The 23,158-nt window shown below is 38.0% G+C and overlaps 1 protein-coding gene across 1 annotated transcript in view; it reads right to left on the bottom strand.

Moving 5' to 3' along the window:
• Positions 1–970: 970 nt before the first annotated feature.
• LOC129745882 (phospholipase B1, membrane-associated-like) overlaps positions 971–23,158 on the bottom strand; it is a 45,826-nt gene continuing 23,638 nt past the window's right edge. Inside the window, 5 exon segments of the mRNA XM_055739254.1 lie at positions 971–1,343; positions 13,888–13,964; positions 14,064–14,181; positions 14,249–14,691; positions 14,751–14,929. Of these exon segments, the coding sequence (XP_055595229.1) occupies positions 1,208–1,343; positions 13,888–13,964; positions 14,064–14,181; positions 14,249–14,691; positions 14,751–14,929 (953 nt within the window). The 3' untranslated portion in view covers positions 971–1,207.

Raw genomic sequence — 23,158 nt, forward strand, 5'->3', positions numbered from 1 at the left:
AAGTTCCATAGAGAAAACATATTTTGGTTGAACTCTAAGCAAGTTAGCAAGCAAATTCTTAAAAGGATGTTTTATGGTGCACTCAACAGGAAGGTAGGAATGTCGAAAAAAAGGGTAAACCATGCCTTAGGTGCTAAGGTCGGGTACATTTACCCTATCTTCTCCCAGTGCGCGTAGGCTTAAGAAGTCGATGATAAAGATGTTGCTAAAAATACTCCTCCGACTTTTCCCAACTGGTTAATGTAAGCTTCAAACGAAACAGTGGTTGCTTATATTGCATCCTAATCATCGTTGCTGCTCTGTCTTACTTCAAATCTATTTCCTTCTTCGAAAGATTGAATTAATCAATAGATAGGAACCTAATCATATGAACCGTTTGCTATCTTCAGTTAATGGTCTTTATGGACGTTAAATTGTAAAAAAGTAAAAAAAATCTAGTTCTTATTAATGATTCAAGACGAAAATACGTTGGCTGGGCGAAATAATAGAAATTTGAGGATGGCACTTCTTTCAAAACATCAATTTCAGAGTCAATATCACACCCAATCTGACAAGGTCGTAGGTTTACCGTTTTTTTTTTCGCAACAAACTTAACGAACCCAAACAGTGTGACCGCATTCCTGAATAAATGAATGAAAATTTCTGAATGGAACGTGCGCGTAATGTCTTCCTTTCAGCTGACTGGGGATAGGTTTGGATGGGCGCATGCTTCTTAAGTGGGAACAGTAGGGTGGTGGGAAGCTGCTTCGGTGGAGTTCAATTGAATATTGAATCATTATGTAAGTCGGGGTGAAATTTTCCAGCTGATATAAGTATGCAAAACGCGTGTGCAACGATGGCCAACAATTGGTGGATAATTTTATACCTACCTGTATGCAAAAGTTTCATCAATCTTTTCGATCGGTTTCGGGAGGGACAATTTGTGAACAGAAGTTACCAACCCAAACAACAACAAAAAAACTGCATAAAATTGTTACAATTGCGAGCTACCTTGGGCGGTTCATCTGTTTTATTATCGTTATTACATTGTGCGTACAGGTCGGTAATTTATGGATCCTTTGTCACGTTGCATCATAATTAACACTTTGACACTAGGCACTGGGGGCGCTGATTGATATGTGGGGCATATTGAGGTTTCGTTTTACTGCTTCTTCAAAGGTGTCGTCATCTGGGTGTGTGCTCGCTTGGCTGGCAACATTCCGTTCCCTCAGCTGTTGTCGTACGTGTAGACGTAGGGATTCTCCCGGGTGGGACAGCGGAAGTTTTCGAAAGGTGGATTCCAAGAGAATCGCTTCTTGCCCGGGGGCTCCAGCATGTTGTTCCAAAGAGCAGCCGCAGCTCGGCTGTAATGAGTTGGAAGAAAAAGTACGATAATATCAGAGTGAATGTTGGTTTACTTCACTGATGGTTAAGCAATGTAGTTTAGCTTTTTTGCATAAATGGAAATACACATTTTCTTAATGAAACAGTTATTTATAAACAAAAATTTGTCAGGAATAGCCAAGTAAAACACCACTCGCAAAACCAATAAGATGATGTATCGATCAAATGAGCTAATAAACCCGAAAAGGTGACAATCGTCTCCGGATTTGGAGGTAGGTAATGAGACGTTGACTGATTGACAGCAATAGACTAGCCAAGGACTTACCAAAAATCGCTTCCAAATGATCATGACCTAACGGGGTGGAGCCCATTAGTTTGAACAAATGTATTCAAGTTTAAGATCGCCATGGGACGCTATTCGTATCCAAGCAAATTTCGTCAAGCAGGAAATGAGGGATGCGTTGCTTTTTTACAAATATTTCATGAACGCTTGTTTGATTCAAAATTAGTCTGTACAGAAATGTATGAAACTATGTTAACATTTTAAATTTTATTATTTGATAAATTGAAAAATTGAAAGAAGAAGTGTTTGATTTTGGCAATATTAAGCGTTTGGGTGTGTTTCTCACCATCCAACGGGATCTGTCTAGCAAAATTTTGTTCTACAAAGCTATAGAATAGGGTAAATGTACCCGACCTTGGCACCTAAGGCATGGTTAACCCTTTTTTTCAACATTCCAACCTTCCTGTTGAGTGCACCATATAACATCCTTTGAAGAATTTACTTGCTAACTTGCTTATAGTTCAACAAAAATATGTTTTCTCTATGGAACTTTCATTAATGTGAGCAAAATGCATGCAAAGTACTCACTGCGGTGCTCCAATTACTTGGCCGCCGTACCAATTGTTATCCGTTTCGATGATCCGATTCTTGACCACCAGCAAAGTGCAATAGATCTTTACCAACAACGCTCAATTGACAGTTAACAGAATCGTTCCCTATTTTGAATATATGGCCACTGACAGAATGACGTCAGCTGAGCGTAAAGTTCTATGCGACGATGGAACACCGGGCTTCACTCATACAACAACCTTGCTTTTGAAAACATTGATGAAATTTGGTTGGAAGGGAAGCACAAAATAAGCTTTCATTTCAAAAAGTCGGAAGTCCAGAATATCCGCAATTTTTTTTAAATTTTTCAAACTTTAAACTTTTTACTCATTTAAACAAATTAACTGGTTTAATCGCCGCGATGAATTGTTTGCTGTTTTCATCGACTTTTTTCGGCGAGGAATGAAACAAAATTACTTGCCAGTTGGTCCAAACGTTTCGAGCTACTTTTGGCTGTTCGCTCCTCTTCAGTGGACCTTAAATAGAATTTATTTTCAATACAATTTTCCATTTTACTAGATTATATAACTTACTTTATCTAGCGATCGTCTAACTACTGTTTGTTGTCTGTTGTTTGTTTTTGATGTTATGTTTACATTTATCTGTCAGTGTTCTGATCTTGGGTAAAATGGAGTTGTAAGCTGATTTAAAATTGATTGAGTCTTTCTGTTTGTTTACAACGTCATTGTCTCCTCTTATTTTGATGTGGAACATTTCTGCACAAATTCTAGTGTTGTATTTTGAGACTTTTTCTAATATAGTGGTGTTTTTGAAATCGAAAGCATGACCGTACTCTATACTATGTTGAGCAAGTCCTGTGCCTCCAACTTTTTTGTTTTTTACATCATTCTTATGCTGTTCTAATCTTTTGTGTAAAAATTGACTAGTTTCACCAATGTAAGATTTTTCACAACCTCCACATTTTATGTTGTAAACCACATTTGTTGTTTTTTCTTTTGGTATTTTATCTTTAGTTTTCGTGAAAATTGTGTTCTTTACTTTGTTTAAGGATTTGAAAGCTACATTGATGTCGTACTGTTTAAAATATTTGGCTAGCTTCTCACCTAAACCTGCACAATATGGAATTGTGATGAAACTTTTGGATTGTTCGATTTTACTATTATTTAATGTGTTGTACATTTTATGAGTCCGTTCTGTAATAATTTTTGTTACTAGTTGTTGAGGGTAGTTGTTTATCTTTAATATATTCTGTACAGTTTTTAAAGTTCCTTCTCTATAGCTAGCATTCGATAATTTTAAAGCTCTGTCAACTAGTGCCACAATAGTGTTTAATTTGTGTGAAAATGGACTAACAGATGCAAAATCCAAATAACGGCCTTTCTCGTCCTTCGGGAACCACTCCGTTGTTAAGCTGCGCTGCTCCCGTCGTACGATCATATCCAGGAATTTGATTTTGCCATCTACCTCATGTTCAATAGTAAATTTCAACCGTTGATGCATACTGTTGAACATATCCATGATGAGCTGTTGTTCCTCCACTTTTGCACACAAGAGGCAATCATCCACGTACCTCTTGTAGAGTACCGGAGTGATATCCTGGACCAGTAGAGCATCTAGAGCAGCATTCTCAATCCTCTCTAGTGCAATCGACGCTATTACCGGACTCAATGGACTGCCCATCGGCACGCCGAATTTCTGTGCGAAGATTTTTCCATTGAGTTGAAAAAAGTTCGATTCCAATACTATTTTCAACATTTCAATAAAACTCTCTATAAATTAAAGATTAATGATCTCGTAAATGACTCCGAAACGTATATTGAGTTACCGAAAGATCCGACATCTAAAACGTTAAAACGGATAAACAGCGTCATCGACAAATGGGTCAGCAATAAATATATAGAACAACCTGTTGGGAGAAAATTGAAATTGTTCCACTGCAACCCCCCCAGGGCATACGGTCTCCCAAAGACACACAAAGAAGGTGTCCCACTCCGCTTGATTGTCTCAACTATCGGGACAGCAACGTATCGAATGGCGAAGTTTCTTGCGAACATTTTAAACGGTATTGTAGGTAAAACTAAATATCATGTTCACAATAGTTTTACATTTGCCGATGAAGTGCACAAAATCACCCCTCCAGTGGACACAGTTTTGTTTTCACTGGACGTTGTTTCTTTGTTCACAAATGTTCCAGTGGATTTTGCTATCGAGTCGGTGGAGTTGCGTTGGTCAGAGGTAGCGGAATACACAGACATTGAGAAGGAGAGTTTTATTGAAATGTTGAAAATAGTATTGGAATCGAACTTTTTTCAACTCAATGGAAAAATCTTCGCACAGAAATTCGGCGTGCCGATGGGCAGTCCATTGAGTCCGGTAATAGCGTCGATTGCACTAGAGAGGATTGAGAATGCTGCTCTAGATGCTCTACTGGTCCAGGATATCACTCCGGTACTCTACAAGAGGTACGTGGATGATTGCCTCTTGTGTGCAAAAGTGGAGGAACAACAGCTCATCATGGATATGTTCAACAGTATGCATCAACGGTTGAAATTTACTATTGAACATGAGGTAGATGGCAAAATCAAATTCCTGGATATGATCGTACGACGGGAGCAGCGCAGCTTAACAACGGAGTGGTTCCCGAAGGACGAGAAAGGCCGTTATTTGGATTTTGCATCTGTTAGTCCATTTTCACACAAATTAAACACTATTGTGGCACTAGTTGACAGAGCTTTAAAATTATCGAATGCTAGCTATAGAGAAGGAACTTTAAAAACTGTACAGAATATATTAAAGATAAACAACTACCCTCAACAACTAGTAACAAAAATTATTACAGAACGGACTCATAAAATGTACAACACATTAAATAATAGTAAAATCGAACAATCCAAAAGTTTCATCACAATTCCATATTGTGCAGGTTTAGGTGAGAAGCTAGCTAAATATTTTAAACAGTACGACATCAATGTAGCTTTCAAATCCTTAAACAAAGTAAAGAACACAATTTTCACGAAAACTAAAGATAAAATACCAAAAGAAAAAACAACAAATGTGGTTAACAACATAAAATGTGGAGGTTGTGAAAAATCTTACATTGGTGAAACTAGTCAATTTTTACACAAAAGATTAGAACAGCATAAGAATGATGTAAAAAACAAAAAAGTTGGAGGCACAGGACTTGCTCAACATAGTATAGAGTACGGTCATGCTTTCGATTTCAAAAACACCACTATATTAGAAAAAGTCTCAAAATACAACACTAGAATTTGTGCAGAAATGTTCCACATCAAAATAAGAGGAGACAATGACGTTGTAAACAAACAGAAAGACTCAATCAATTTTAAATCAGCCTACAACTCCATTTTACCCAAGATCAGAACACTGACAGATAAATGTAAACATAACATCAAAAACAAACAACAGACAACAAACAGTAGTTAGACGATCGCTAGATAAAGTAAGTTATATAATCTAGTAAAATGGAAAATTGTATTGAAAATAAATTCTATTTAAGGTCCACTGAAGAGGAGCGAACAGCCAAAAGTAGCTCGAAACGTTTGGACCAACTGGCAAGTAATTTTGTTTCATTCCTCGCCGAAAAAAGTCGATGAAAACAGCAAACATCATTTAAACAAAGTGATGATTATAATCACCTCAGGTTGCTTCAGAATATTTGTGTATGAACAAGATTTATTGATTTATGAATGACAACCAAACCTTCATCAGGGGGACCGATTCAGAAACGAATTATGTCCACGAGTGGTTTGAATTTTCTTTTTTTTTTTGTGAAAATTAAATCCCTTTGATGAAATCTAAACTAACATTTTTGTAAGAAAACTTTTTAAACTGGACACTTCAAAAAATTTCTCCAATATGTATACAGTAAGTAACTTATGAAGGACTGATAAAACCTGAATAAAGCCAATCAACCTAGGAAAGGCATTTCAGATGGCATGGGCTTATCTAGACTAGCCCAGGTTTTCATCGTAGAGTTTTAAAAAAAAAGTTGGTGAGGTCCAGCTGCTAGAATAGTGAGGTAAAATATCCGTATCTGGCCCCGATTGATTCACATTCCTTGAAATTTTTTAAAGAGATTTCACAGTTCATCATTTTTGCGAAGTTTTTTGAGACAATTTCATCAAAATAAAAATCAAATAGGGGAAAGGTTTCTTAAATGGGCCTATCGGGTTAAATGACCCTACGGCTGTTTGATGAAATGGCTGACTAGACAGCTTATCTGATCAATGCATTTTGAGGGTAATACGCTTAGAACATAAGGATAGAAAGAATTTTATGAATTTACAAACTCAAAAAAATTAAAAAAATCATACAAGGTTTTGATACATTTTGATGTAATATTTCGACTTTTAAAAATTATACGTAAAAAAGCTTAAAACAAAAACTGGGATAGTTTTTGTTTCTTACTCAAATGAACTCTAGAAATTAAACATATTTCAGCTTTTGTGGAAGTTTAATAATGATTGTATAGTGGAACAATAGAGTGTTTTTGTATGCCCCCATCATGTTTGTAAAATGCCTCCATCCTAAAATAACAGGTTAAATAGAATGAATAAATGATTTTTATCATTGAACCTTCAAATCTAAGCTCTGAATAACATCTTAAGAGAGAATTGAAGATCTAAAAACAGATTTGATAAAGTTTTTCTCATGGATGAACTGCCTCCATAGTATGGCAACCCTAACTTTGGTTTTATTCCATAAAATAATAATATACATAGATTTTTAGAAAACTTCAGGCTTGTCGAACGGAAATTATTACTTTCTATCAGTTTCACTGAATATATACGGAAATATTGCCCAAAAAACAGAAATTTTGTTCAAAACATAAATAGGCGCATTTAGCCTGCACGGTTTGAGGTTCGGCATTTTAGACAACACTTACAATAAAATCATTTTCTTGAAAACAGAAGAAAATTTTAACATAAAAATTACTCCAATGTATAGAAAACAGAAGCCTGCATACGTGTATATAGTTTTTGTACACATATTCAATGTGATATTTGATTAAATCAGTGTTCTGCTTAAAAGGCGCATATAGCCCGCTCCTCCCCTACGACTTGAACGGGAGTAATACTAAAAGGTTTGAGCCGTGTCAAATAAACGAACTATAGAAAAAAAAAACGACTTGAACGTGGTTGTTGTGAAAGTGGTATTGTAACGTTGACTTGAAATTATTTTGAACTTTTCTCATCGATTAGATTTCTCCAAATATTGGAAAAACTGCTTAGATTTTCTCAGGTTTTTTTTTTTGGAGAATTTCCTGACTTGAATACTAACTGGACAAATACAGGAATGCTAAGCCTAACGACAGTTTCATTTCTATGGTTCTGTGCATCATGATGTGTTGTCATTTAATATCATTGTTTAAATAATTCCTTTTGAGTTTTTATAGACTATAAGTTGATAGTAAAATACTCTAGGAGACTTGAGATTGCGACACATAGCGTTATTTTCACTACCAAACAACTATCTTCATATTGTGGAGTTTGGCTTCATAAAGTAAGAAATTGAAAAATTCCTTGAATGGTATTTTAAAATTTTGCTCTTTTGAATTTGTTAGCTGAGATTATGAGCTTCTAGCAAGAGCCATCTCGAATGCCCGGGGCGTTGCGCAGTGGTTTGACACGCCAAATAGATGTTAGAATGTAAACCTTGCTAAAACTTTTTTTTTAATTCGACACAAAATATTAAATTTTAAGGAATAACTGGAAAGAAAACGATATTTTGTGAACTTCCAACTTCTGTTTCCAAAAAAAAATAGAACAAAATTCAAAAAATTAAATCTGAGTATATGGTTCCCAAGCAATACAAAACGATTCCAAAACTCAATTAATTATGTATTTTGTATAATAAAGTCATAAATTGCCATCGATCTAACAGTTTTTAGATAAGAAAAACATCTTTAGTCTTGTGAGTTGCTTAATTTCACTTAGTTTTTTTTTTATTTCGAACCACTGTGTTCTGTAGGTGACCACGTGGTATTTGCTCGGCAGACTGCAATGCAAATGCTGTTCGCACGCATACCAATGTACCTTCGATTCATGGTTCCCAAATAGCGATTTTTGCATTTAAAATTCTTGGATATGACTTTTAGTTAGTCGAATCACTTATGTTCTCCAACTTATTTCGAAGCTTAAGTTGATAGAAACGGTCTTATCATTCAACCCAATTAGTATGAAAACATTTGTGTGTAGTTTTAAATGAATTTTAAGGGAAAACATCAGCCCAAAAATACCTCTTTAATGAACATGTATTTTTTCCAGCTTCCAACACTGATGGTGTATTTCGATTCAAGTTGCATGCCAAGAAAAGGAACAAAATTAGTTTTAAATTTTTATTAAAAACCTAAATAAATATACATTCTTTTGTCATTCTAGTATTTTTTTATTTTTTGCCGAGTTTAACTGTAGGCATGAGTATTTATTGCAAATTTTACAAATGAATGTCCGCGTTTGAAATCGCATGTGAATTTAGCAGTTGCACTAGAAAGGTGAGTTCATCTGATTTTCATACGGTGATTTCCAACATAATTGCCTCGGCTCCAGATCGAAAAAAATTAACTACTTTAATAAAGTACAAACAATCAAAAAATTCGGTATGCACAGACTTGAAACAAATTATTCTCTTCGCAATGAAAATATATTCAAATTTTATTTAGCCCAATTTGGATCTGAAAAACATGAAAAGACATGTTGGCATGCCAAGAAATGGACCATGCCAAAATAGGGCTCACTTACCCTACACCACAAAAAAAGAAACTTCGTTGGAAACACCAAAACTCTATCTTCTTCTAGAACAAAGTTAAACAGGTTTTAATTCGAAAGTTGTTTAAAAGTTTCTTCAAAGTAGTTTTATTTAACTTATCTTTTGTTAGATGAGGATATACATGAATAAAATATTCCAAACATTTGCTCAGACATTCAATTCACACGCTTTGCACAAGATTTTAACATTCTACGGCGTTTTCTAGTTAGCTTATTACAACTTTAGGTTTTATTTTTTATCAACTTCATGGGCGTTTATTGTAAAAACGTGTAAAAGAAATTTCAAAACTAATAAAACACATCGAAACTTGCACCATGTCTCCACGCGCTCAAATTAGACTACAAATTTGATGTGTTCGGCATGTTTCCGAACAATAATAATTTTCAACTGCCTCAAGGCAGAATTCTGCATAGCACAGTAATTAATTTTAATTTTTGTATGTAAACACACAAACAAATCACATCAAATATATACATGTTAAAAAACTACTTTCAAGAAACTTTTAAATAACTTTCAAAATAAAACTTTCCTTCTGCGTTGCAATTTAGATTGTTAGAGACAAATACACCCGGATTACTGTTTGGGCTGTATCATCATGAAAAAGTTGCAATAAACTAGCTGGGAAACGTCGTAGAATGTTAAAATCTTGTGCAAAGCGAGTGAATTTAATGTCTTAGCAGATGTTTGGAACATTTTATTCCTGTAAATCCTCATCTAACAATAGATGAGATTTAAAAACTTCTTTAAAGAAACTTTTAAATAACTTTCAAGATAAAACCTGTATAACTCTGCTCTGGATAGAGATAGAGTTTTGGTTAGCATTTTCTTTTTTTTAAGTAGACATTTAATTTCTTTTGAAGCTTTCAAGTTATGCACAGCTAGAATCCCGAGATTCGGAAGTACTGACAGACAGAACAGGCCAAGAACAGTGGTGTGGAATCAATAATGCCTTTATCACGACGAGCCATGGTACTCTCGGTAAAGTTTGTGGAAGAAAAAGTGAATGGATGTCGGATGAATCCTGGGGGATGATCGATGATCGGAGAAAGGCGAAAGTCGGAATTGAGCAGCCATGCACCGGGTCGGCCAAAGCAGCCGCCTGCTTACGATTTGCGGAGCTGGAAAAGGCAGTTAAACGAGCTTGTAGACAAGGAAAGAGAGCCTGGACAATCTCCCAAGCCGAAGAGGGAGAAAGAGCCGCAACCAATAGAGATATCCGATTATTCATGACATTTCTGGCCATCTTAGTGGTGCAAGGACTAATGCTAGAATGCCGCTCAAAGACCGAGCAGGTATGTTATTGACCGATCGAACAGATCAACTCAAACGATGGACTGAGCACTTCAAACAATTCTTCCGAGTCACGAATGACGATGGCCAACAGAACCCGCAGCTCGAAGCGCCAACGGTATGTCGCATCGATGGCGTCAACTCGGAAGCGCCCTCGCTGGCTCAAATAGAAGCGGCAATCAAAGACATGAAATCCTGGGGAGCACCTGGGATCGATTGCATCCCAGCTGAATTGGCGAAAGTCGACCCTGCCTTGTCAGGACAAATGGTGCACCGTCTTTTCGCTGACATCTGGGGTACTGCAACATTCCCGGCATTGGATGCAGTGTATATTTGTAAAGGTCCCGAGGAAAAGAGTCCTGGCAGAGTGCGGTCAGTGGCGAGGCAGAACGTTGGTCTGTACAACCCTCAAAATACTTTGCAAAGTTATCCTGAACAGAATCCAGGAGAAAATAGACGCTATAATCCGACGGCAACAAGCCGATCCGGACGATCATGTGTGGACCACATCACAACGCTACGAATCATACTGGAACAATTCAATGAATTCCAGGACTTTCTTCTGCTGGTGTTCGTTGATTTTGAAAAAGCATTCGACCGACTTAACCGTGAAAGCATCTTGACGGCTCTAAGCGGACGACGAGTCTCAGAGAAACAACTCCCTCTTATCGAAGCACAGTACTAGGCATTTTTGTGCGAGGTCTTGCATGACGGTGTCCTGTCCGATCCAATCCCGGTAACTGCTGGAGAGAGACAGGGATGTATCTTATCACCACTACTTTTTCTCATCGTAATGGATAAGAATCTGACTGGATCGATCGACTGTGCACCGAACCGAGGATTGCCGTGGAATCCTTCAACAATGGAGCAACTGAACGACCTTGACCTGGCTGACGATATTGTTTTGCTCGCACAAACACAACCAGATATGCAGAGCCAACTCGACGACCTCGCCAAAAGCTCCAAAGCAGAAGGTCGCAAAGTCAATGTTGGATAGATCAAGTCGATGGAGATCAACACAATCGAGGAGGTACCCCACCTTGTAACCTTGTAACGGTGTCCGAAGAAAGGGATGGAGGGAGTTAAGGTTCAGATAGCTCACCATAAAACCGAAGTTCTGCTCGTGACCAACAAAAGAGTTGTGTCGCACATGGAGATTACTGTTGGTGGACACACGACATCTTCGAATCAGCTGTTGAAATACCTTGGAGTAATGGTCGACAATCGCTTAAGTTTTAATGCGCATGTCAAATACTGTTGTAAAAGTGCATCGAAAGTCATCGACTCGTTGGCCTGGATTATGCCGAACTGTCATGGTCCAAAGAGTAGCAAGAGACGTCTCCTTGCGAGCGTACCATTGCGAAACTACGATACGGAAGAGCGGCCTGGAGCTCCACTATAGAGGTAGAGCGCAACAGATCCAAATTACGGAGCGAGCCATGCGAGAATTATATCAGCAGATACAGCTTTTGTAATCGCGGGCATGATTCTCATCGACATAGCTCTGGCGGAGGATATGGAGTGTTACGAAGCAAGAGCCGTTGGAGGAGTGCGTAAACTTTAAAGAGCAGCGTCAATGCTCAAGTTGCAGAAGCAATAGGACGCATCGAACAACGCAATGGGTGCTTTAAGCAATACCTTCATCGGTTCAAGCTTATCAGCTTTTTCTGCCCCAGGTTCATTTCAAGGTGTCAACAACTTCTAAATTTGAACGCTGAAAATGTTGTGAGTGAATCGTGTTGCGACGAACTGTTGTGGCGTGCTATTGTCGACGAAATCTCGCAAATCATGCGCGACCTAATACGAACCAGGAAAGATGATGAACGGAGAGAGCGAACCAAACTTGACGAGCAAATGGAAGGTCTTAGGCCTTGTATGACACCACAATTTGAAAGCAACGCCATCTTAGGGCGCGGGATAACCCTTATCTGGACTCATACGAACTTTTCTGCAGCAAAAGTTAGCGGAGATACCATTCGGGGTGATCGAGACGGGATTCTAGCTTGGTAGTTTCTCAATCGGCCATGCCTTGGTGGTTAGAAATCCTACGGCAGTGGATGCTGTGAAGGTCGCGAGTTACTTTAAAAGCTTTACGTAGGAAAAAGAAAAAGAGGAAAAAGAAAAAGAAAAAGAGGAAAAGGAGACGGAGGAAAAAGGAAATAGAGGATAAAGGAGAAAGAAGATAATGGAGGAAGACTAAAATGAGAAAGAGGGAAAAGAAAAGGGTGAGATGTATAAGTGCCTGAGCACATCCTACCCCTTGATGTGGGACGAACCTACTCACGGCAGCAATCACCCGGCTGTTATGGTTTGGTGTCAAAATTCCATCTTGTAAAAAAAAGATGGAGATCAACACAGGAGATCCCTCCAGTTTCATGGTAGCTCGGCAACAGGTTGAGAAAGTGGAGTATCTTGGTAGCCAGATAACGCCTCATTATGGTACCAAGAAAGACATCGAAACCCAGATCAGAAAAGCCCGATTTGCAATTGTGCGTCTCCGGAACATCTGGCGCTCACGTCAGATATCTTTACGAACTAAAATTCGAATCTTTAACTCAAACGTCAATGCCGTATTGCTATACGGTTGCGAAACTTGGTGCACATATGCGGTGACGATGCGAAAACTGCAAGTGTTTGTAAAGCGCTGCCAGCGGAACATTATCCGCGATTGGTGGCATAGCAACTGGATCTCAAATGAGGAACTGCATCGCCGGTGTCATCAAAGGGCGCTAGAAATCGAGATTCGGAAACGTAAGTGAAGATGGATTGGGCCCACGCTGCGAAAAGATGAGAGCGAGATTTGCAGAGAGGCGCTTGAATGGAATCCAGAAGGACATCGAAGAAGAGGCAAACCCAGAAACTCGTGGTGGCGAATCCTAGCTGCCGAAATACAAACTGTCAACGAGAGTCTTGACTGGGACTAAATGAAGACGCTAGCTTCGGATCGTCAACAGTTGAGGTATTTTACCACGGCACTATGCGCCGTTGAATCGACGCGGGACTATTCAAATGTCCCAATGCATTAGAATTATTTTAGAAATATGTATGTATGTTAATTCAAATACCGTCAAACGGGACATCATGCAATAGCAGGATAAGATGTAACACTTATTTATATTTTTATTTTAATTCAATGTTATAAAGTTATCACTTATTAAAAGCAGAATGATGATGATATATATATACTCACATCGTAAGATAGTTTTTTTTTGTTTTTTGATTCTCATAGAAAATGTTTAAATTCGAGCAATAAATGTATTTTTTTTCACTTTTCCGTTGCCGTTAAAATTTTTACCCAGTATGACAGATCTGCTTATCACCTACAAAGTGTATATTGCTTTCCATTTTAAGTGGGGCCTAAGAAAAATGCTTCTTGATAAAAGTTTGATTCTTTCAATAGAATAGTTCTCGGAATTAAAAAACTGCAATTACTTTTTAATGCGAATGATTTAACTGGTCTTACAAGGTATTTAATATAATCTACTTTACCGACACAATATTCTTTGTTAAATCCTAAGCGGTCCACTACACTCTATTCGATGGATTATGTTTATCAAGCATAAATGGGATTAACACTGCTTAAGATTATCGTTTGGTTAAATTTGCATGCCAATATGTATCATGAAACTTACGCATGTCCTTTCTGGCTCAGATGAAAACAGTCGTAAGATAGCAAACTAAAGTCAACGGAGCCATCGGCTGCATCAAGCTGTGAAGTATAAATGGGAGAAAAAAAAAGTTTTCGATGAGTTATGTTGTATGCGTATTTGGTTTCAAGTTTTGTGCAGGATTGATTTGAATATCTCACAGTGAGGCGTTTCGTCCATGGCTGGTGAACTACGGCAAACTCGTCGAGACCGCGGAATTCCTCCATCTGAGGAACTTCCTCCTCCACCTTCTTGTACTGCCGTTGGATTCGAGCCCATCTGTCGAGGGAGAAATGTGATAATTCAATTAAAGATCAGCTAGCATTTCTTCTCAAAGCTTCCGTACCGTGCCCGGGAACCTTCGGTGGAGTTGTGGATTGGGCCAACCCAACAGGGACATTCACCATGATGCAGAATCCAGCAAATGGTGGGTTTCGTAGCGATCGAAACCACCTTTTCAACATCCGGCATCGAAACGATGTTAACGAAGGTCCGCGGTAAGTTATCCCTCAGGTAGCGCAACGTCGTCAGCAAATTGCGCCGATGTTTGATGGGCAACGACTCCGGATCCCGCATTGTGCAGACGTACGCGCAGGCGTCATTTCCACCGATCGTGATCGTCAGAACCTTCCAGTCTTTTTTGAAGTTAACCCGCCGGTCGGATTTGATCCGGGTCACCATTTGGCGGGCCATGTGCGGAAGTTCCTTGGAGATGGCACCGATTTCCGCGTTGTTGAACTGCGAGTCCCAGTGAAAGCTATAGCTGTCACTGTAAGAGTAACCTACCAACTGGAAAAAAGTGGATGGTTTTTAATTTCGGATATTTTACCAAACAATCTACAACTCACCCTAGGATTAAATACTTTTAGTATATTAGGAAGCGTAGTTGCATTGCGCCAGTTCCACTGACCGCCAATGCACCAGGACAGGCCCCGGTTTTCGGTGTACAGCTCCAGGAAGCTGGTGGCCGAAGCACCGCTGGCCGTTATCACCGAGTCGCCGATCGCTGCGATCACATTGAAATCTCCTGCAAATAGGTTAAGGGGAAAGTACAAACAAATATTATTCTGGTTATCTGATTTTTTACTGAGTCCATAAATTGGTTTTGTGTCAACGTAACGCCCTACCTAATACGCGCCATTCGTCTTTTCAAGAAACTGGAACGCTGTAACAATTTAAGACTTGTAAACACTACCATTTTTTGAAGGCTTTGATTATCCAAATCATGTTTAAAATTTTCTTAAAAATGCCCCTGAGTTGAAAATTTTACAATTTAGTTTTTCATCATTTTGATGTAAATTTAAGACACTTTCATTAAAGTTTCCCCTAGTAACTGGCAAATGGTGGATAATGTACAACACGAGGCCCCCGAATTGTCATATCATCTCTTATGCACAAAGCCTATCTCAACCTCCCCGTGGGACCAGTTGAGATGCGAGTAACCTAAGCGGAGATCGGGTACCCAACCCCCCGGTGGATGCTTTAGTCGCATGCAGACTGAGAAGATGGCCGCACGCGTCTGTACTCAAGGTCAGAGGCGACTCAAACAGCGTCTGTCTCGCAGCGAGCGGCTGAATTTACGAAATGCGGCTTCCGCCAGCTAAATCTAAGATGGCAGCCTCATCTCGGGTCAGGGGCCTTAGACTAACAACATACTACTCCCGACTTATAAAATAGTAACGGAATCCGGAAGAAATGACCGACCTGGAACTTTGGCGACGACTTTAAGCATGAAAACACGGACACGAATTGGAACTTGGAACGTTTTAACCCTTGCCCAAGAAGGCAAGCTGGCTTAACTTGCTAGAGAAGCTAGCCGCCTCAAGATTGAAATTCTGGGCCTGAGCGAAGTCCGTTGGCCTAACGCTGAAGAACACAAGACACAGTCCGGGCAAGTCCTGCTTTACTCTGACATACAAGGAGAACATGCTACTCGGGAACGAGGAATTGGTTTCCTGTTAAGCCCGCAGGCCCATGCGGCCGTCATTAGTTGGGAACCGATAAACAAAAGAATAATGGTAGCCAGATTCAGAAAATTCCAGTGTTATGCGCTAACTGACGTTGCCTATTTGCAGGAAAAAGAGCAGTTTTACAGTCAATTGAACAGCGTGGTTGAGAAAATTCCAAAGGGTGACATTCCAATCCACATAGGCGACTTTAACGCAAAGATTGGCTTCGATAATCAGAACTTTGAGCGCATCATGGGGAGCCATGGTCTAGGACAGATGAGTGAAAACGGAGAGCTGCTTGTACAGTTTTGTTTCAACAACAACATGTGAGATACGACTGAGAGTCGCGCGTGTCCAGCGGCAAGAGGAGAAAGTCGGATGTCGATACGACGTCCGCTGGTTGGAGGATCCAGAGGTGAAAAGAGCATACGTTGAACAGCTTGAATCTCAAGTCTCGGAGCTGCCAACAGACGGAACAGTCGAAGAACAGTGGCGTGGAATCAAGAATGCCTTTATCACGACGAGCCATGGTACTCTCGGTAAGGTTTGTGGAAGAAGAAGTGAATGGAAGATGAAACTTGAAGGATGGTCGATGATCGGAGAAATGCGAAAGTCGGAAATGAGCAGCCATGCACCGGGTCAGCCAAAGCAGCCGTCCGCTTACGATACGCGGAGCTTGTGGACGAGACAAGAGAGCCTGGACAAACTCCCTAGCCGAAGAGGGAGAAAGAGCCGCCGCCAATGGAGGTATCCGATTACTTCATGACATTTCTCGCCGCCTCAGTGGTGCAAGGAGTCCATGATTGTCCATTCCTCCCCGAGCGGCTTGAAAAGTGCAACTCAGTGAACTTTTCGTTCTGAAACACTTGCCCTGCTCTGTTAAGACGCCAGGCGCACACCCAATCTAGGAGCAGAGCAGGCTTCGCCAGGGTGAGATCAAGAGAAAAAAAATCATCACATTAACACGTTCGTCGCCCAAAAAAAATCTCAGAGCATGAAAGTAAAGCGAGAGAGCTTCAGATTTACAACGCGTGGCAGAACTGAGCGGCAACCTTGCTTGAGAGAGCCGTCACCCATATATGGGTGACGTGGCGACGAACGTGTTAAGTGTAGGGGAGCAGCGCTAAAGCAACTCAGACTCTCTTCTGCTGGTGTTCGTTGATTTCGAAATAGCATTCGACCGACTTCACCATGAAAACATCTGGGCGGCTCTAAGGCTCTAAATGACTCAGGTTGGCGACTTCTGGGTACAAAAAAGGTGTGGAAAGCTGACTGGACAGAGTTCGATATTCGACAGTCGCGCCGCAGAGAGCAACAAAAAAACGCTGATAAAGCGAAAAAACGAAGAAAACGTCAACGTGCTGTTGCGTTGAATCCTGTGCCCATCCGGCAAAAGAAAAAATCAAACCGATCAAAAAGCCGATCTCCACCTTCCACTGACAAAGAACTGCTTGCTGCCGCCAAGGTCACGTTTAATAGGAAACCTCAGCCGAAAACAAAGATCCCGACCTTCATCAATTTTCAACGTGGAGATACTCTAAACCCTGGACCCTCTACTGTATCATCAAATACACCACCACTGGACCCTGGACTCTCTTCTGTGTCACCTAATACGCCACCACATCATGATAGGCTACCGGCTAGGTTCCCGACTACTCCTGCGGCAACGACTTCACCGTACCAAGCAAATATGTGCACACATCATCCATCGACTTCCATGCCACCATATGCAACGTTCAATCCGTGTCCCACTTCATTCAGTGCACCCTTTGCCGGCCCCTGCTACCACCATGGCCCTAATGCATTTGATTTCAACAACCCGGTAATGTATACATATTTTCTGCCCCATCGACGCGTGCCACTATAGGTACTAGCTCTCTGATTAATGTTGACCAAGCGGATCGCGTTACAATTCGTTCGCGCGACCATACAACATCTGCAGCCCTGAATACATCCGCTATAGTAAATAATAAAGAAATTGTGGCTTATTGTCAAAATTTTAACAGAATGCGAAGTGCATCGAAATTGAATATAATTTATAAAAATTTAGCAGCTAGTAGTTATACTATAATTTTGGGAACAGAAACAAGCTGGGATGTAAATATAAACAGCGAAGAAGTTTTTGGTTCTAGTTTCAACGTGTTTAGAGATGACAGAAATTTTTTTCTTTCTGACAAGAAATCTGGCGGTGGTGTGGTTGTGGCAATCAGCTCTGTCTTCGATTCTGAGCTCATTCCTACGACTAAACACAAAGAATTCGAGCACGTGTGGGTCAAAGCCCGCATCTTCAATGAAACGCATATTTTTGGGTCGATTTACTTTCCGCCAGAATATGCTACTAAAGAATATTTTCAAAAGTTTCTGTTTGACATTACCGAAATGTTCGCAAATTTTGAGCCCGAATTTAAAATACACCTTTATGGCGACTTTAATCAATCAAGTCTCCAATTCTTAATTGATGAAGATAATGAAAGCATTCTCTTGCCGATCTGTGGTGATAATGAAACACTGCAAATTCTTTTTGATAATCTGGCTTCTTTGTGTCTTAATCAAATAAACCATGTAAAAAATGCCTGTAGTCGATATCTGGACTTATTATTTTCAAATCTGACTGATGATTTTTGTGTTGTAGAAGTTTCAGATCCAATTTGGAAAAACGAGGTCTTCCACACTGCTATCGAATTCTCAATCATATGTCCTGATCAAAAACGTTTACCAGATGATTACGAGTTTATAGAGACGTTTGACTTTTTTCATGCTAACTATAATATGATTAAAACAAAATTACAAGTTGTTGATTGGCAAACAATATTCCGAGCTGAAAACTCAACAGACAATCAAGTGGAGATTTTTTTACAAAATTCTTGGTAAAATTCTCAATGAATACGTTCCAACATATTTAAAGCGACGAACAAATAATAACAAAAATCCGCCATGGTTCACGAAAGAGCTTATGCATTTAAGGAATAAAAAGCAGAAGGCACATAAAAACTGGAAAAAGAATCCGTCATTAGTCACTAAGTTAGAACACCAAGAAGCCAGTAATCGACTAGCAATACGCTTGAATACTTCTTTCCAAGACTATAATATAAAAATTGAGCAAAACATAAAATCGAACCCAAGAAACTTTTTTAGATATGTCAATACAAAATTAAAAAACAATAGTTTTCCATCTCGCATGCACTTTGGCAGCATAGAAGGTCAAAATTCCGACGAAATTTGTAATCTATTCGCCGACTTTTTCCAAACTGTTTACACTAGTTTTTCTGAGAAGATCGTGATACTTCCTTTTTTAGTTATCTCTCTGATTCAACGGCATTAACTGTAGTAGAATCAATTTCCTTTGAAGAAATATGTAAAGCCATTTCCTCCTTAGACAGCACTAAAGGGCCCGGGCCTGATGGAATTCCTCCACTTCTTTTAAAAAATCTAGTAAATGAACTGAGTATGCCATTGTTTCTTCTATTTAACTCTTCATTGAAATCAGGTGTTTTTCCTCAAGTATGGAAATTCTTATTTCTTGTACCCATATTTAAGTCAGGAAAAAAATCTGACATAAATAATTACAGGGGCATAGCCATTTTACCGTGCATACCAAAACTTTTCGAAGCTATAGTGAATAGAAAAATATATAACCAAATTAAAACACTCATTACTGAAAAGCAACATGGATTTGTTAAAGGAAGATCTACAGTCACTAATTTACTCGAGTTTGTTACCTATAATATTAGCTGTATGGATCGCGGTAATTCTGTACAGGCTTCTGTACACGGACTTCACTAAAGCTTTTGACAGAATTGACATCCCCATGTTAATTTTTAAATTAAATAAACAGGGTTTCAGTTTGCACCTACTGAAATGGATAAGGTCCTATTTAACGAACCGCTCACAAGTTGTTAGATTTAATGGTTCACTTTCGAAAAGTATCTCCGTTACTTCTGGTGTGCCTCAAGGCTCCCATCTCGGCCCCTTGTTATTTATTTTATACGTAAATGATATAACTTGTCTTCTCAAGCAGTCAAATGTGCTAATTTATGCTGATGATATGAAACTTTATATGAAAGTAAATAACGAAGAAGACTTTAGAATCTTTCAAAACGAAGTTAATGTATTTAACAAATGGTGCATTAAAAGTCTGCTCAAACTTAACGTGGCAAAATGTTCAAATATTGCATTTACCAGAAAAAATGTCAGTCATATGAAATTGTCAAATTGGGAGATGATCCTGTCGAGATTGTTGACTCTCGATTAGAGACCTTGGAGTTATATTGGACTCAAAACTTACCTTTGTAGATCACTATAACTCAATAATTCAGAAATCAAACGGTATGTTAGCATTTATAAAACGTTTCAGTTATAATTTTAAAGACCCATACACAATAAAAGCATTGTACACAGCTTATGTTAGATCTATTCTTGAGTCACGGTGTGTTTCGTAGAAGGACTTAAAGAAAAAAAAAATACAGTAACGCTAATTTTTGCATGGGCAGAAAGAAGAGCTTTTCCCGGTTCATTTCCACCAGAAATTAAAATATTTGGTCGGTGACCCCCCATACAATTTTTTTTTTCAAAATTTTCTATTTGAAATCTTTATCAAATATACATATATTTCTAGTGTTTTTTAATTTCAGAGGTGCTTATTCCCTTAGTTCTAACTTTCAATATTTTTAAATTAAACTCAACAATCGTATCGGAAACTTTGAAAAATTTTAAAAATTATTTCAAACTAGTTACACAGCTATTTAAACGAAGAAAATTGCATAAAAATATCTTTTAATCCTGAAATTTATAAACAGCAAGCAAATCCTGTCAGCAGTCTGAGAGGGTGAAATTATCTGAAATTTTAAAAATTATCTGGAATAATTTGAATCTATTTGAATCCATTATTTTTATATATTCTGCTTGTGGAAACACTGGAGAGTATTTCATTTTAAAAGAATTTAGAAAATCAGGTAATACAAGAAACTGCTATAACTTTTTTGTGATAACGCTTATCGTGTTGCGCTCTGGAGTAGAAACGTTTGTCTTAATTCAAGCTTTAAAAAAATAGAAAAAAATCAATATTCAAAAGTAAATGATTCATGTTTTGTTCTTTCCATACTTATTTTAGTTTTTCTACTAAACACTGCAGTCCTTTTCTATTATTTAAAAAAAACAGTAATGAAGCATTAATGAAACAGGAAAAAAATCAAAATTTCTTCAATTTTATACCAGTTGTGGTAAAAACCTCTAGAAATCATAATTTTTAATTAATCATAGAAATCTATAAAAACTAAAAAAAATAAAGTGCAAAAATCTGGTCTAAAACTGTCGATGAAATTGAAACTTCTCCAGAAAACTTTTTTTTCATCTTTAATCCATTTATTCAAAATTATCAACAGTGTATAAAGTCTTACGCAAAAATGAAGTTCAGATGATTGATAGAAAATTTATTCACCTTCAATATGAGGAAAAGTAATTTGAAATTGATTTTTTTGAAGCCAAAGATGTACGGATTTCAGTGCAATTACTTTTACTTTTAACTAAATTTCGTATTTTAAATTCTATTGAAAACTGGTCTGCTGAGATTTGTTAAAATTTTAATCTTAGGTAAAAGGAATTGAAAAATACTAAAACGAGTGGTATCAAACATAATTTTTTTTCTAAAATGCGTATTTCTATGCATACAAGTATTTTTGGAATTTATTCAAATAACAAGGTTGAAAAAATTTTTTTTTTATATTTCTTGGGAAACCTATCAAAGGATGTTGGACTATTCTTATTCATTTATCTTAAAATTTCATTGAATAAGAAATAGTTTTACAAGAATACACATATGAATGTAAATTTAGGTTTCATTTGGATATCACCCATTATAACAAGGATATTCCAAATAATAAATTTCACATAAAATGTTCATATAAAATAAGTTTTTTAGTCGAAATCACTAATATTAATAGGCGTTGAAATATTTTTATGTTTCAGAATGACAAAAACTTGAATAAAAAAAATATGTTTTAAGGATAAATTTTGTGAAATTATTTATCGGCTATATCGGTGAAATTTATATTCTTTGAGAAAGAATATTCAAGAATTGAAAGATTATAGACGGATAGAAGATTAGAATAAGATGAAAGATGTTGAAAATTGAGCGGAAGGGTAATTTTAATTTGAAAACTTTTCATCACATTTCATCGATTTGTTCCTCACGGGCCTACTACCTTGCAGTGGTTGAGACAGATAGAATTGTAGCAACCACCACACAATAGTAGGCCTAGCGTGGTTCGTCCCACAAGCGGAAACTTGCAGTACGAACGAACGAAGGATAAAGATTGCAATTCCATTGCACTGGAATAATTTTTCATATTGAAAATTTATAAATATAGACTATAAATCTTCAAAAAAACAAATCGTATGGGGACTCACCGACCAAATATTTTAATTTTGCCTGGATATGACTCAGAAAAGCCTCAATTTTCAATTTCTGAAAAAAATAGAGTTACTGTTTTTTTTTCTTTTAAACATTTTCTAGAAACACACCGTGGAGTATTGTAGCGTTGTGTGGTCGCCTTTTCAAATTTTACATAAAAACCGTTTGGAATCAGTCCAGAAACAATTTGTTCTATTCGCTTTACGAAATTTAGGATGGTCTCAGAACCAATTACCTAGCTATGAATCACGTTGCCTGCTTATAAACATGGAAACATTAAGTGTAAGAAGAGAGTTTGCTGCAATCTGTTTCGTAAACGACATAATTAATCAGCGCGTTCAGTCTGCTTATCTACTAAATCAATTAAACTTTTATTGTCCTTGCCGTCATTTAAGAACAAGAAATCTTTTCATTATAACCTCTACTCGAACTGATTATGGAAAATATAGTCCAATGAATTGTTTAATGTATAGTTATAATAAATATTATGAGAACATAGACTTAACTATGTCAAAACAGCAGCTGAAAAAAGGTTTTTACGGTAACAGGCACCGAAGAACCTGACTTTGTAAATGTAAAGAAGAACCATTATTATTAAGCTTATTTGAAAATTGTAATCTCTAGATTCAAGTTATTATATATATGTAGCCTACATTGTTTGGCGGAATAAATGAATAAAAGGCGACGAGGGGTCCCTGAGAAACTAGTCCATCTCATCGAAGCACAATACGAGGTGTCTTGTGCGAACCAATTCCGGTAACTGCTGGAGGGAGACAAGGATGTATTTATGTATGTAATCGAAATGGATGAGATTCTGATTGGATTGATCGACTGTGCACCGAACCGAGGATTGCCGTGGAATCCTTCAACAATGGAGCAACTGAACGACCTTGACTTG

Source organism: Uranotaenia lowii, chromosome 2, assembly GCF_029784155.1.
Source record: "Uranotaenia lowii strain MFRU-FL chromosome 2, ASM2978415v1, whole genome shotgun sequence".
NCBI classification, from domain to species: Eukaryota; Metazoa; Arthropoda; class Insecta; order Diptera; family Culicidae; genus Uranotaenia; species Uranotaenia lowii.